General features: G+C 40.6%; 1 protein-coding gene across 10 annotated transcripts in view; it reads left to right on the top strand.

Moving 5' to 3' along the window:
• LOC122933105 (protein 4.1-like) overlaps nucleotides 1-16698 on the top strand; it is a 183619-nt gene that overhangs the window by 154838 nt on the left and 12083 nt on the right. For 9 of the 10 annotated variants that reach the window (XM_044287876.1, XM_044287879.1, XM_044287880.1 and 6 more), the window contains 3 exons: nucleotides 2541-2582; nucleotides 4034-4096; nucleotides 9145-9324. In XM_044287876.1, the coding sequence (XP_044143811.1) occupies nucleotides 2541-2582; nucleotides 4034-4096; nucleotides 9145-9324 (285 nt within the window). The remainder of the gene's footprint in view (nucleotides 1-2540; nucleotides 2583-4033; nucleotides 4097-9144; nucleotides 9325-16698) is intronic. The other variant, XM_044287877.1, reaches the window with a different exon arrangement.

The raw sequence follows: 16698 nt of genomic DNA, 5'->3' as shown, positions 1-16698 counted from the left end.
GGGGCCCTAAAGCGTGAGAAGAAGTCTGGGATCCAAATGTCTAAAAATGCCCTCCTAAAAGGAATTTGGGCACCTTTGCGCATCTAGGCTGCAAAAAAGTGTGACACATCTGGTATCGCCGTACTCAGAAGAAGTTGGGGAATGTGTTTTGGGGTGTCATTTTACATATACCCATGCTGGGTGAGATAAATATCTTGGTCAAATGCCAACTTTGTATAAAAAAATGGGAAAAGTTGTCTTTTGCCAACATATTTCTCTCACCCAGCATGGGTATATGTAAAATGACACCCCAAAACACATTCCCCAACTTCTCCTGAGTACGGCGATACCAGATGTGTGACACTTTTTTGATGCCAAGGTGGGCAAAGGGGCACATATTCCAAAGTGCACCTTTCGGATTTTGCAGGCCATTTTTTACACATTTTGATTGCAAAGTACTTCTCACACATATGGGCCCCTAAATTGCCAGGGCAGTATAACTACCCCACAAGTGACCCCATTTTGGAAAGAAGACACCCCAAGGTGTTCTGTGAGGGGCATGGTGAGTTCCTAGAATTTTTTATTTTTTGTCGCAAGTTAGTGGAATATGAGACTTTGTAAGAAAAAAAAAAACAAAAAAAAAACACATCATCATTTTCCGCTAACTTGTGACAAAAAAAAAAAAATTCTAGGAACTCGCAGTGCCCCTCACGTAATACCTTGGGGTGTCTTCTTTCCAAAATGGGGTCACTTGTGGCGTAGTTATACTGCCCTGGCAATTTAGGGGCCCAAATGTGTGAGAAGTACCTTGCAATCAAAATGTGTAAAAAATGCCCTGCAAAATCCGAAAGGTGCACTTTGGAATATGTGCCCCTTTGCCCACCTTGGCAGCAAAAAAGTGTGACACATCTGGTATCGCCGTACTCAGGAGAAGTTGGGGAATGTGTTTTGGGGTGTCATTTTACATATACCCATGCTGGGTGAGAAAAATATCTTGGTCAAATGCCAACTTTGTATAAAAAAATGGGAAAAGTTGTCTTTTGCCAAGATATTTCTCTCACCCAGCATGGGTATATGTAAAATGACACCCCAAAACACATTCCCCAACTTCTCCTGAGTACGGCGATACCACATGTGTGACACTTTTTTGCTGCCAAGGTGGGCAAAGGGGCGCATATTCCAAAGTGCACCTTTCGGATTTCACCGGTCATTTCTTACACATTTTGATTGCAAAGTTCTTCTCACACATTTGGGCCCCTAAATTGCCAGGGCAGTATAACTACCCCACAAGTGACCCCATTTTGGAAAGAAGACACCCCAAGGTATTCTGTGAGGGGCATGGTGAGTTCCTAGAATTTTTTATTTTTTGTCGCAAGTTAGTGGAATATGAGACTTTGTAAGAAAAAAATAAAAAATAAAAATCATCATCATTTTCCGCTAACTTGTGACAAAAAATAAAAAGTTCTATGAACTCACTATGCCCATCAGTGAATACCTTAGGGTGTCTACTTTCCAAAATGGGGTCATTTGTGGGGTAGTTATACTGTTTGGGCATTGTAGAACCTCAGGAAACATGACAGGTGCTCAGAAAATCAGAGCCGTTTCAAAAAGCGGAAATTCAAATTTTTGTACCATAGTTTGTAAATGCTCTAACTTTTGCCCAAACCATTTTTTTTTTTGCCCAAACCATTTTTTTTTTGCCCAAACCATTTTTTTTTTTATCAAAGACATGTAGAACTATAAATTTAGCGAAAAATTTATATATGGATGTCGTTTTTTTTGCAAAATTTCACAGCTGAAAGGGAAAAATGTCATTTTTTTGCAAAAAAATCGTTACATTTTGATTAATAACAAAAAAAGTAAAAATGTCAGCAGCAATAAAATACCACCAAATGAAAGCTCCATTAGTGAGAAGAAAAGGAGGTAAAATTCATTTGGGTGGTAAGTTGCATGACCGAGCGATAAACGGTGAAAGGAGTGTAGTGCCGAAGTGTAAAAAGTGGCCTGGTCATGAAGGGGGTTTCACCTAGCGGGGCTGAAGTGGTTAAAGCTGACCTACAGCAGTTTAGAAAAATGGCTGGGTTGTAATGGAAACCTGGTGTAAAACTGTGTCTATGTGGAGACTAAGAACCTGCAGGTTTCTATTAGCTAATGTAGGTCATGTGATGTGCCATATTTGCATTTTTTGGGAATATCTCAGGAATGGTATGTGCTAGAGAGCTGAGACCCTGTCTAAAACCTTTCCGGAGACCTGATCTATGTACCGGTGTGCCAAATTTTGTGATTGTGAATGTGATGGTGCGGATTCCTTTAGCGGACATACACGCACACACTCTGCTTTATATATTATATTTCTGATATGGTCGTGTTAATGTAGCCTTAATATCAAAAAATGGAAATGGCTTCAGATCAGACGATTCCCTACCTGGAGGCTGCTGTAAGCCTGAGGTGTTATACATTGGTAATCACCACTACTTTAACGCTTTCTACTATATTTATATATCTTATTGATGTGTACAAGTCTTAATTTGTCTTTTTCATTTCTCCCATGGTCTTTATAGCAACCAGCTGAGAAAGAGGAAGAGATAATTCGCATGAGGAAGGTTAGCAAAATGTTGGTTTTAAAATTACAATGTGTTTATGTCTTGGTGATTGGTTACTATGGGCAACAAGGCAAGCTATCCTTGAACACCATCCCCCCCCTTCACAACACACTTGGATCATCTAAGCATGCTTGTCTTCTGAATGGGGAGATAGGAGAAAGTGCTGCCAGACATCTCTAACAGCACCTTATCTTCCTGAAGGATTGGGCTTATTGAAATCCATATATCTGCTGTCTGCTAGAGTTGGGAGGCCCTCATACACATTAGATGGTCGGCTAGTCTGACATACTGTACATGGAATATATATGGCCCGCCTTACAGTTTTGATAACTGAGGGTCAATATTTACCTGTTGATAGCCACACTAAAACAAAGATATTGCAAAAAAAACACAAAGCCTTCTTTATATATTCTTATACTCCTGTATTCTCATTCTACATTTACATGACATGCAAAATTCTCAAAGATAACTTTGCATGTGCCTACGTTTTGTGTTTTTTGTTTTGATTATTTTCAATTTTTTAAGCAACTTTTGCTTGAGCACTTAAATTGATCCAGTTAATTAGCTTCTTAACATATTTATTTATTTATTAAAATATTAAATAAATGCAGTGCGATAAAGGGGAGAGGATTCTATAATATATTCTAGGGAAACACAGGTCTTTCCAAACCAGATTATTTAAAGGGAATCTTTCACGAGTTTTATGCTCTTCTGTGGGAAGTATGAACTAGTGGTGGATTCAAACGCAGGGTTACTTTCAAAAAATGTTTGAGCAGGATCTGAGCGGTGAGGTCCTTGTATCCTTGAGCCACAGCTCCACCTGCCCTTACATGGATGATTGACAGCTTTCTTCCCATACTATGTACATGGTAAAAGCAGTCTTTTCCATTCAATGGCTGGGGAGCCAGGAGCTTCTGAATACAAGGACTCCGCTGCATGTGCGCATCATTAAATGGACTCCACTGGAGCTGCTGAAGAAAATGACTGGACAAAAAAGGTAAGTGACCCTGTGTTTGAATCAGGTGACGTGTTCCTGTAAGTCCCTACTTTTTATATTTATGAAGATGTTTAAATGTCAGCATCTTGTGAAAACAAAGAGGGAGGATTTGTCCACAGGACCTAGGTGGTCTGTACTGGTAAGATGAAAGCTGGTATCCGATGGCTCTGGGAAAGGTTTCTCATATATGAATGCAAATATAATATTAAAGGGGTTGTCCGAGACCTAAAAACATAAAAATAGGAGTGACCGGATACATTGTAAAATAAATATTTTAACACACTTACTCTTTCATTTTTATATGACAGTTTAGTGGAGACATTTTTTTGCGGCATTACATTTTCTAGTGTATGGAGGGAATGATTTGGCTTTCATTTCTGTCACGTTCCCTACTGTAGGCTTAACTAGCTTTAATTTAAATGTTTTTCTATTTTATTTTTGTTCACATTCACAGAAAAGAGCAAAGAAACTAGAGGGTGAAAACATATATATCAGGCATAGCAATTTAATGTTGGAGGTTGGTATTAAATCATGCAGCTTACTTTTTTCTCATTTTATTTTTTGTTTGTGCAGACCTTGTCTGCATGTTTGTTCATTTTTGCATGTTTTTCACACTTAGTTTTGAATCTTTGTTGCATGTTTCCAAAGCAGAGTGTTCCATGTGACTAATTTTATCCAGTAAATATTTGACTGCTCCTGAGCTTAGTTTTCAATTGTTCCCAGCGCTACTAAAATAAAAATAAAAAATCTACAGCTAGGTTTTCACAGATCTTATGCAAACCTATCCATTGCTATGGTAACAGACGACAAACAAACTTTGTGTAGCCTGATTCATTCCATCTGTTTCCAGCATTTTACTCTGAAATACATTTGGTAGGTTAGAAAGAAGTTGGGGGTAGGGAAAAGTGTATGACTGCAGAAGCTGACTACACAGGGTTTATTTCTTGTCTTTTACCATGGAGACATAGATTTACACGAACTGGACAGAAAGAATAGAGCTTTTACGTCGCTGTATTTTTCTTTTCAATTGCATTGGGGCAGTAAAAAATGCTGGTGCTAATCTGTTCAGTTCCCTTTAAAGGAAACCTGTCACCATGAAAATGTAGCATGAACAGCTAGTAGCAGGTTATAGAGCATAGATGCATAGAAAGAGCAATGATTTTGATGAATAAAATCAAAGTTATACTGAATCAAGACTATATATCGCTCTGCTCTGTAACCTGTTGCCTGCAGATTGCACTGCTTTTTATTGGTGTCAGGTTCTCTTTAAGCCTATTTAGTGACCCATTCTCCCTTCTGCCAGTTTTTTTTTTCTTTTTAAAGTAAGAATGGAAACAGACGACAAGAGTAAGGAAAAGACCATAAAATAGCAGATTTAGGAAAAACTGCACTCTTGCTGCAAAAAAAAGGGGAAAAAAAGGGCATGGTTATGCTACAAGGCAATAGGGAATTGTGGAATGCACTACAGTTTTTTTTTATGGACTTTATTTTTCTCGGCATTTCATGCAGTTTTTTTTTTTTTTTTTTTTTTTTTTTCCTAGTGCAGTATGGTCTTTTGTGTTTTCTTTTAGGTGTTTTCCTACTGAAAAACTCCCTGAAACAATGACATAAAAATGTGAGACCCCTGGCTTTGGGTCCGCGTCTGCATGCAGCAGCCCTACAGACTGTGCCTGTGATTGCAGAGCGCAATTTGTGGTCCGCAGCACGGGCCTGGCCAGCACCTGTTCATGTGCATGAGGCCTTACCCTTTAAAAAGCTTTTTGAATGTTTCCTTTTTGACCTTTTGTGTGTTTAAGGATGATGGGCCTGAGCTATATCTCTGTCCACTTTTAGCAGACCATTGGGGCCAAGTTCTGGAGCAGGCAAATTTTCATAGGGATGTAATACATTGTGTTTTTCTGTTGGACCTCTGCTGCTTCGTATCTAATTTATGGGTTGCTTTGTGTTTGATTGCTGTTGTGAAGCTGGTCATAACTTTGTGTTTAGCATTTCTGTGCTTCATGTTATATAACAGGATACATGTGTTCCAGCCGGTAATCTTGTGATGTCAAGCTAACGCATGCTAATAATAACCTGTACCTGGGCTTTTATAACAGCATTGTAATACTTTGAAACAACTTTTATCTGTCCTTTAAAATATATATTATAGCATTGTGTTTTTTTAAGCCTCAGGAAATATTTGAAGTTATACCATTGTGTAATTGGTAGTAGTGGAAAGAAATGTAGTAAAGATACAAAGATTGGTATTATTACAATATGCGTGACCTTAATATGATTGACCATCGCGGCTATTGAAAAGATCCATCCACTAAATACGCAATTGCTATATTGAATGTTAACTTTTACATAGAAACTGCATAAAAAAAATGAACTTTACTTTACTACTCTTGGGGTCCATTCACACGGCCGCATCCTTTCCACAATTTTGCGTAACGGGTGCGGACCCATTCATTTTCAGTGGGGCCGGAAAAGATGCGGACAGCACACAGTGTGCTGTCCGCATCCGCAGTTCCGCTCTGCAAAAAAAATAGAACATGTCCTATTCTTGTCCGCAGACACGGACAAGAAAAGGCATTTCTATTAAAGTGCCGGCCATGTGCCAGTGTCAGTGTTTTGCGGATCTGCAATTTGCAGACCGCAAAACACTTGTGAACGTGTGAATGGACCCTTATTCAGTATGCCTTATAGTTATTCTATACAAGACTGCATTCACAGTTCTGGTGTCATGTTACCTTAACCAGTGTATATTAAAAGCATAGTGTGCGCCCTGTTGTTTTTCACGTGACAGAGATTTAGGGTTTACATCATTCTTTATAGATATTGTTGTAACGTAACGTGAATTCTAAAGATTTGAGACTGAATAAGCTTACGCAGGCTTAATGAATAAATATATCTACTAAGTGTGATTAAATATACAATAACACAAATAAATCACATACAGATAAAAAGTAAATAAATATCACTAGCCTAAATGGGGTGGAGATTCCGTAGATCATGCTATAACCCATGGCTGTCTACCACGTTATAACATATGACTGACACCCCAGGGTGGACAAGAGATAGGGCAAGTCATACCTACATCCTACCTAGGGTATAGTCTTCAAATGGAGTTTCCTGAGGGAATGTGTGTCACAGTTTTAAAACTGTTAGCCCCTCCTCCAGTGTGCAGCACGCATGTCTCTGAGATCACTCGGGAATGTGGTTTTATCAGCACAATTGGGGATGGGTACTATTTCTAACCCACTTCATTACAAGGAAACGTATAAATGATTACACCGAGTATTAAACAGAATTAAAGGGGAGAACCAATCGGTACTTAAAGGGGATCTGTCACCTGGTTTGAGAATATTGAGTTGTTACTATTGCTTCATTTTGTGTTTCGTGGTTTCATTAGCGATAAAATCCTTTTTATGTTATGCAAATGAGTGTCCAAGGTGTTATCCTAATCTGGAGCCCAGGAACTCCCCCGTACAGTGCCCAGCCTGCCTTCCTTTAGAGCCAAAGCACGCCTCTTCCAGCATAAGTAACTGCCCACACCCGAACTCTTTGCCGCTGCCCCCTCCGCTATGTGAAATCTCACGCAGGTGCAGTACCGCAAACTGCCTGCGCGATGTAGAAGCTCCTGAGGGCAATAGCTTTACATTTGTCACTGGGCTCGGCCTTGGACACTCATTTACATTTCATAAAAAGTGGATTTTATCACTAATGAAATCATGAAATAACAAATGAAGGCTACACCAAGAAATAAGGTATTTTATCCTTACAATACAATTGTTAATGTTCAGAAGTAGAAATACACCTACTGTGATGCATTGTCCAGTCAATGGCAGCCTCCCACACATGCCATCATTTGGCTACTGGTTAGAGCTTACAGTTCGGATTACACTTGATAATAACGGTAAAGAGTTAATAGTTTTCTAAATTTCTAAATTTTTCACTTTGTTTCTCTGTGGTGAGGAAATAAAACCTACTTATCGCTCACGTTTTGTGAAACTCTTTCAGCTAACCTGCATTTAAAAGTTTGCTCAGCCAACACCAGTGCAGTTCCAATATAGCAAGATATAGCAGCACAACTTACTGGTATTTTTACTGGTTTATACACTGGGAAATAGATAGCAGATGTATTCACTTAGTATAACGATTATATGCAGCTGGAAACTATCTAGAGTATTCTTTTTGGATTAGGGTTAAAATGGAGAACTCTCTATTACATCCATATTCTCTTGGCTTTTGGTTTGCAACTATTTAAAAAAAAAAAAAGATTAAAGTGTTTACTATAAAGCTATAATGTGTGACAACCCAAAGAAAGGACGGAACATTGTTGAGAAGTAGTCTTTTCATACAGACGAGAATTGTAACAAATGTGGCAGGACTGAACATAATTTATAAAGGCTTGCCTCTGAACTCCAGTATGCATCATCATAAGAACAGTTTCATCTTGTGCCTAGAACTGCAAATGGAATTGGGGGTCATTTATCAAAGACCAAGGCTGGCCTTTGATGGCTCGTCATAAGTTAGGCACATCCTCCGGCAGTCCATTTTCCTAGATGGAAACCTACTCCAGTCTCTAACTGGAATAGTTTTCGGTCATTTCCAGACACTAATGTTGGTGAATTTTTCAGGGCCGATGTCCTGGCCCCACCACTCACCAAAACGTTTCTGCGCAGGCATTTAAAAAGACAAAAAATGGAGTCAAAAACTGGCATATTTTTTTTTTTTTTTTGTAAATGACCCCTTGTGTGTATATGTCCTTAAGAAAACCAGAAGCTCTAGAATGTTCATGTGTATAATAGGTCAGTGTTGCCCTCTCTTCTTCTGACAACTGCTTTAAAAATAGACATTTACCTATTTACTCGGCAGACAGTGCAGTTAAGTGATGAATTATATGTAGGTAAATCTTCAGCCTCTGCTTTCACTGGGAACTTTATAATGGGGCATTAACACGGTCGCAGGGCTGCCATACTATGATGACTTCAATGGGTCCGCCATCTGAAAGATGTGTCAAAAGATAAGACATGTTCTATCTTTTGCGGCACGGACCCGGAAGCCCACGGAAGGGCCTTCTTGTTTTCTGTTGGCTTCCCGACTTGTGCCTCTGCACTGCAAAAGATAGGACATGTTTATCTTTTGCCGCAACCTGTGGATTGGGTACCCATTGTCGTCGGTGGGTCTGCTCCACTATGCAGAACACAGATGGCCAGTGCCACAGTCCGCAACATGGGCACGGCGGCACCAAGATTGTGTGACTGCCCCCTAAGAGTTACATGTTGCTTTATGTTGCTTTCTTACCCGTGTGTTTGGCACAATAAAACTTGCTTAGCGCATTTGCCATTTTCTGGGCAGTGGCCATATAATGTTACAGGTGATTTAACCTTGCTTTTACTGCAGTATACTCATGTCCGTGGGTTCTGTGGCCTCAAGCTCTTAAAAGCTTAACAGTCTCCTTTTCTTTGCTTCATTTTTTTCTGACTCGTTTTCTTCATTTTTGTTGTGATGGGCATCTCGACTCTTTGCATTTCTTATCCCATTGATCTTACTATCCACTATACCATCAAATTCTGTTAGGACTTGGAGAAGACGCAAGACGAAATAATTCGCCACCATGCCAGTATCCGTGAGCTGAAGAAAAGTTTCATGGAGTCTGTTCCTGCACCACGCCCCAGTGAGTGGGATAAACGCCTTTCTTCCCACTCTCCTTTCCGTACTTTCAGTTTCAATGGACAGGTCCAAACAGGCAGTGATGGGGTAAGTCTGAATACAGACATTCAGATCAATTATGGTTTAGTAAAATTTATTTAGTAGTTTTTAAACAAGTCTTTTCATTTGTAAGCCTTTTTTATTTTATTTTATTTTTATTGATTTCAGTCTTGGTTTGTCACTAAAAAGGAATAGTTACCATAATATTAGCAGGTCAGAGTGATTTCACCACCGTGACTGGTGTAAAATGTGTGCAGATGGGATCTAATATGCTTACAAAACAATTGTATTTCATCTATTAAGTGTGACCGCCATTTTCGTCTTTGTTTTTTCACCGATAGACTGGGGTATATGTGTCTGTGTCTTGTTACAATTCATAGTGTTATGGTTTTTTACAGTCTTATCTGTAAGAAAACCAGGTCTCAGTAACAAAGTATTTATTATGGAATTGGTCAAAGCTTCCCATAATTTGGTGTCCACCTACATATGTATTTGATTATTATCCCTTTAATTGCCAGGCCTGCAAAGGCTTTAATGACCAGACACTTTTTCGTGATTTAGTGCACGTGGTGGTAAAACTGTCCTAACGTTATTATTTGTTAGACTAACAAAATAAGTTTGGCTACATATTTTATGTGACACCTAGGGCTTTTTATTAATGTTTTTTTAGAGATTTTTTTTAAAGTTTTATTCCGAACTGTAGCTTCGTATTGTTTAAAAGGGTTTTCCAAGACTTTAATACTGATGACCTATTCTCTGGATAGGTCATCAATATCTGATCGGTGGGGGTCCAACATCTGGTACCCCCACGATCAGCTGTTTAAGAAGGCACCGGTGGTCCTCCTTCTCGACGCTTATCAAGTCCAACACTTTACATAGTATAGCGGATGTGCTTGGTATCGTGCTTAGCCCCATTTGCTTTAGTGTCTTCTCAAAAAGCTAATCAGCGAGTGTCTCAGATCTTGGACCCCTACTAAAAATATCTCAGAAAACCCCTTTTAAATATGCAAACTGAAATGGGTTCCCTATTTTATGTTGGTCGTTTTGATATATGCATAGTTTTGCATGCACGGGGCAACCATGGCAACTGTTTTGGTTATTGTGGGTATTTTTTTCTTTTATTTGTATTTTATTATGTTTTAATTTTTTTAATATGTTTTGGCAAATATGTATTTTGCAGTTTTTCAGTGTAACTAGGGCATCTAAAGGAGCCCCGGTTACAGGGGGAAACATCCCCCTGCGGAGGCATTATATACAGGCAGAGCTGGTCAGGGCATGCTAAGACCCAGCAGCTCTGATCTGCCTGAGACACCAGGCAATTGCCAGGCCTAATAGATTTCTGTTCACTGCATAGCGCTCATTGAGTGCTATGTACAGAAGAAAGAAGTAGACAGAAGTGGTAATAATTCGTCTTCTCCTTGGGGTCCATGGCTGTCACTGTACACTGTGATTGGTGTACACTTTAAAGCGGGTCTGTCAGCTGACACATCACTTTAAAACCAAGAACAATGGCCTGGATTTAATAATGTATCTGCATCAAAAGTCCGTCTAAAAAGTGGTGCAATTTGGTGCATCTAGGGTTGCCACATTTTTTTCCATCATGTTTGAAGATGGGGAGCAAACTGGGCGGTGCTTCACAGGGAAGGGATGGGGCCTAAAATGTGCCATTTTGTACCAGATTTTGGGGCAATTCTGACATAAAAATCTGTCACAAAATAAGCCAACCAACAATTGGTATAAAGTTAGTGAAAAGTCTCTGCCCCTGCACTAGTAGTATCATCCAGCCTGAGCCCCAGTCATAATTGTGGTGCCGGTCTAGACAGCCTGTCTAAACTTACGCCATCTTTAGCATTAGTAAATCTGGGCCAATGTGTGGTAGCGCTGTCTCCCATATTGTACCCACACCTTTAGCTCTCAGAAGTGATCTTGCAGTGTGGAGAAATGTATGTTTTTATGCTTACAAATTAGGCATCACGGGCACCCGGGCAGGCCCAAGCCACTTGGTGCGTAATAGCTCTGCATGTTTCGCCTCCCAGGGCCTCCTACTCCGGCTTAATTGACAGGGCAACAATTCCTTCAGCATTATTGCACATGTGCCTGAAACTGTGCAAACTTTAAAGAGTATGCAGTACAGTCTATTGAGGTCAGACAAAGACATATTATTGATATGCTCCTGTACTGAATTTTGAGCTATCACGCAGTTGTGGGATTTAAGGGCTAGGAGCAATTATGCTGGAGAAGCCTGGCGCTGTCAATCAAACCAGTGTGGGAGGCGAAAGCAGGGGAGCAATGGTGCACCGAGCGGCTCAGGCCCATCCAGGGTGTACTCTATTCCTTTTTTTGTATAAGGATTAAAACTTGAATTTCTCAACGTTGCAGCGTAAAATTTGGCATCTAAAAGTATAATAAGGGAGACAGCCTTACCAAGCATTGTTTTGAAGTGATATGGGAGCTCACAGGTTCACTTTAAAGGGAGTCTGTCACCAACCTGACCGGTTCAGTGGGGCACAAAGACATACGGGTACTTTCAGACTAGTGTTAGAAGGATCTGGCAGGCAGTTCCGTTGCCGAAAAAGCCTGCCGGATCCGGAAATCCGTATACAAATGAATATCATTTGTTTCCGGATCCGTCTAACAAATGCATTGCAATACCGGTGTCTCTCTGGTGTCATCCAGAAAACCGGATCCGTTGTTTATTTTTATTTTTTACAGATTTAAAGGTCTGCACATGCGCAGACCAGGAAACCGGATCAGTCTTTCCGGAACACTAGGTACCGGATCCGGCATTAATACATTCCAATGGAAATGAATGCCAAATCCGTCATTCTGGCAAGTGTTTCGGAATTTTGCCCAGAGAAAATGCTGCAGCATGCTGCGGTATTTTCTCCGGCCAAATACCTTAAGAGGGACTGAACTGAAGACATCTTGATGCATACTGAACGGATTGCTTTCCATTCAGAATGCATTGGGACAAAACTGAAGCTATTTGAATTTTTTTAAAATATATTCCCCCCCCCCCCCCTTCTTCCCCGGTATTGAGCCCCTATGATGCAACTCAATACTGGAAAACTTTAACACTAGTGTGAAAGTACCCTAACACAGATCCTGTGTTTAGTTTTTCAGAATCTCCAAATTGCCCCAAAAAGTTATTTATATGATATGCTAATGAGCGATTGCAAGTGCTCAGGTTCCCCTGCCCTATTCGCGCCTACCTCCGCCCCCTCAGTAAGCTCCAGCCAGCCCTGTGTCTTTGTGGCAAGATATTTCCCTGTAGCCCCTTTGTGCATCACAAGGGGCCTTGGCATGTGTTCTGCCCACTGTGGACACAGGCAAAGAGAGATTCGGGGGCGCATGTCCACTGCATATCTCTTTGCCTGTGCCCATGTTTGTCATGTCACTGAGAGATGTTGAGGTGGGAGTCCACTAACTGTGGCTCTTTTAACGATCATGAGGGTGGGGTTCTATGATCGCAGGTCCCCACCAATGACATCTGCATGTCTCACTACATGGCTAGTTATTGTAGTAATACATTTCCTTTATAAAGGATAATTCCATTGTGCTTTACTTTTTATTCGTGGTAGACGTGTTTGTGACAAGATTGCATTGTTAATTTAACTGTTCATACTATTATATTCATATTTGCTTTTATTGTTCCTATGGATCTAGGTTAAACGCGCTCTTGTTTTACCCACTGAGCGGAAAGTATGTGGGTCAGAGGTAAAGCCCATGCTAAGATCATGTGCTGGCCAGACTGGCATTGTGCGATCCATTCCTAGCTTTTTTTTGTCCAATAGAAGCAGGGATTGTAAAGGCTGCATTCGTGCGCTGTTGCTGCAATTTCACATAAGTGTGTAAAAATTGAATATTTGCATGGCATATATCAAGGACTGCGGAGGGGAGGTTGGCTTCTATGGGCTGTGAGCTCTTTGCTGCTGACAGATGGTTTGCATGTTTGGTTTCAGCACCTGCAAAATGCTAATGGTACCCCAAACACATGATGCTTTTTCGCAGGAGCCTGTATTTCATACCGAAGGGTATATTTGGTATTATATCTGATAGTAGTATATAATTTGTGACTATTGTGGTGATTTTGATAAAATATAGAGTCAAATTCTCAAATGTCAGTATAGTCTTTTCAGGTGCTAGAGCAGGGGTGGCCAACTTTACAGACACAAAGAACAAAAAGAAAAAAAATATGACTACCAGGAGCCACAAGCTATACATTTACACACGAGTCACCGTATTTTTCGCCCTACAAGATGAACCTAGGTTTTAACAAAGAAAAATAAGAGAAAAAAATATTTTTCATCTGATCTGAGGTCTGATAAAAATATTTTTTTCTTATTTTTCATTAGCAGAGGAAAAAAATAAAAAAATATATTTTTCAACAGCCCTCAGGTCGGACTCCTAAATCAGATCCCTAATCATCATCTGACCTAAAATAAGATCCCCAAACCTCATCAGACCCCCAATGCCCAGATCAGTCAACATAAATCAGACTCCCAGTGTCAGACCCTCAGTGCTCAGATCTCCCCACCCCCCAAATGCTCAGTCCCCCCCCCCCCCCCTTCTCAGATCTGACCCCCTATGCTAAGACCTGACCAATCCATGCTCGGATCTGCCCCCCATGCTCAGATCCCCCCTCCAAGCCCCCATTGCCCAGATCAGGACCCCCCACCATGCTCACATCAGAACCTCCCATGCTTAGATCAGAGCCCCATGCTCACTTCTATAATTTACCTGCTACTCTGCAGGTCTGACACGCTCTCCACTGTGACCTGATGAGCACAACGTCAGGTCATACTGCTTGTCTCTACGTACTACGTTCTCGCACTGTGCATCAGGACGTAGTGGAGAGTGAGATGGAGGTGCAAAGTAGCAACAGTGCCCGATCAGGAAAAGAGATCAGAGCATGGGGTGGAGAGTGAGCCGGCCTGACTGCTTCCCGGCTCTACAGCTAGAGCCGCTCTTGAAGAAGCAAAGAGCTGCATGCGGCTCAAGAGCCACGGGTTGGCCACCCCTGTGCTTGAGGTAGTTGAGATTCATTTGCCTCAATGGAATTGCCAACATTGAGCAGTTTTGGATATAAAGTTACAAATATCAGTCTATAAAGGACATCCGTCAGCAGATTTGTACCTCTGAACCTGGCTGACCTGTTACATGTGCACTTGGCAGCTGAAGGCATCTGTGTTGGTCCTATGTTCATATGTGCCCGCATTGCTGAGAAAAATTGCGTTTTAATAAATGCAAATGAGCCTCTAGGAGCAACAGAGGCATTTCCAGTATACCTAGAGGCTCTGCTCTCTCTGCATCACTCGCTCCCTCTGTACTTTTGGTGAAAACATCATCACGACTGGCCTTGTCAATCAAAGTGGAGAGGGTGTGGCAGTAGCAGAGAGAGCGGAGCCTCCAGGCAACGCTCTGGTTGTTCCTAGAGGCTCATTTGCTTTTTATTAAACCCCTGCTGCAAATGGATGTAGTGGTGCGTCTTGATTGTAACCAGACGCCGAACTTTAACCAGGGCTGTGACATTATAAAGTTTCTCTAAATACTTTGAAACGCTTGCCGAGTCATATCACTCACTGCTCCCCTCAATAATTTCCTTGAGGGGTGTAGTTTCCAAATTGGGTCACTATTTTGGAGTTTCCACTGTTGGGGTATCTCGGGGTCTCTTCAAATGCAACATGGTGCCTGAAAACCATTCCGGCAAAAATGGCCTGTGTCCTGCCATGTGCCCATACAGCAGTTTGCGACGACATAAGGGGTGTTTCTGTACACTGCACAATCGGGGTAATAAGTAGATTTGTTTTGCTGTTAACCCTTTCTGTGCTACAGGAAAAATGGATTAAAATGGAAAACCTGCACACAAAAAAGTGAAATTTTCACCTCCATTTTCCTTTTAATTCCTGTGGAACACCTTAAGGGTTAAAAAAAAAAGTTTCAAATATCAATTTTGAATAATTTTAGGGGTATAGTTCTTAAAGTCAGCCCCTTAAAGTGACTTCATAACTATATTGGTCCTTTAAAAAATTCATTTTTGAAAATTTTCTTCAAAATATCAAAAACGTTATGCTTCTAAAATTCTAAGCTTCTAATGTTCTAAAAAATGTAATGACATTTACAAAATTATGCCAACATATAGTAGACATATGGTGAATGTAAAGTAACTATTGAATGTAAAACTATTTAATGAGGTATCACTCTACTTCTTCAAAGCAGAGAAACTTGCTCATTTTTATCGAATTTTTGGAAAACCTTTTTGGATTTTTTTTTTTTTTATAAATAAAGGTAAAACATATCAAATCAGATTTACCACTAACATGAAGTACACTGTCACAAGAAAACAATCTCAGAATGGCTTAGATAAGTAAAAGCATTCCAAAGTTATTACCACATAAAGTGACACATGTCAGATTAGAAAAATAGGGCTTGGTCATTAAGGCCAAAACTGTCTGTAGAGGCAAACGGTTAAAACATCACATACGGATGTAGCGAGGTTAGCACTCCTTTTTTCTGAGATTTCTGAGTTTGGTTATCTAATCTAAGCAAACACCTTCAATTGCTTTTCAATGGCTTTTGTCTTAAGATAATGAAATGAGTTAAGAAATTTGAGTTAACAGCGGGAGTGCTAACCCTGCTACATCTGTTTGAACATGGGACCAACACAGATGCCTTCAGTTGCCAAGTGCACATGTAACAGGTCGGCCAGTGTCATAGGTACAAGCCTGCTGAACGATGTCCTTTAGGGCTCGTTCACACGACCTGTTCAGTTTTTTGCGGTTCGCAAAAAAAAGGATGCCGCCCGTTTGCCTTCCGCAATTTGCGGGACTGAACAGGAGCCCATTATAGAAATGCCTATTGTCTGCAAAACGGACAAGAATAGGACAGGATTCATAATTTTTGCGGGGCAACGGATGCGGACAGCACATAGAGTGCTGTCCGCATTTTTGGCACCGCAGAAAATGGCCTGTATATTAAACGCAAAATACGTTCGTGTGAACGAGCCCTTAAACAGTGGTTCAAATCCCTGTGCCAAATTTCAGTAATGCGTTGACAGGCCTGAGAAGCAGATATGCCTCCCAAGAAACTGTTTAGTTAACATTCTCATAAAAAGCCAATTAGAGCCTTTTTTTGTTTACACCTGTTTCGTTATTGGATATGATGTGTAAAAACTTATGTAAATCTGTATTGGTTTATGGATGTATTGACAAGGCTCCTGCGCAAGAAAGTAGCAGATTGGAAATTCGGATTGTATGCTTGGGGCACTCCAGCGCTATCATTTAGCTGTGTGCTTTGGGCTTTTGCAGCATTTTACTCTGACAATTCCTGCCGCACAAAAATCCCTATCACATTTAGGACTGCAGGAGATGGGTTACCACCTAGTCCAGGTCTTGAGGCTTTTTCTTGGTTTAGTAATGGTAA

Source organism: Bufo gargarizans, chromosome 3 (assembly GCF_014858855.1).
Source record: "Bufo gargarizans isolate SCDJY-AF-19 chromosome 3, ASM1485885v1, whole genome shotgun sequence".
Lineage (NCBI taxonomy): Eukaryota > Metazoa > Chordata > Amphibia > Anura > Bufonidae > Bufo > Bufo gargarizans.
The sequence above is the reverse complement of the archived record's forward strand: the minus strand, read 5'-3'. Positions and strand labels throughout refer to the sequence as shown.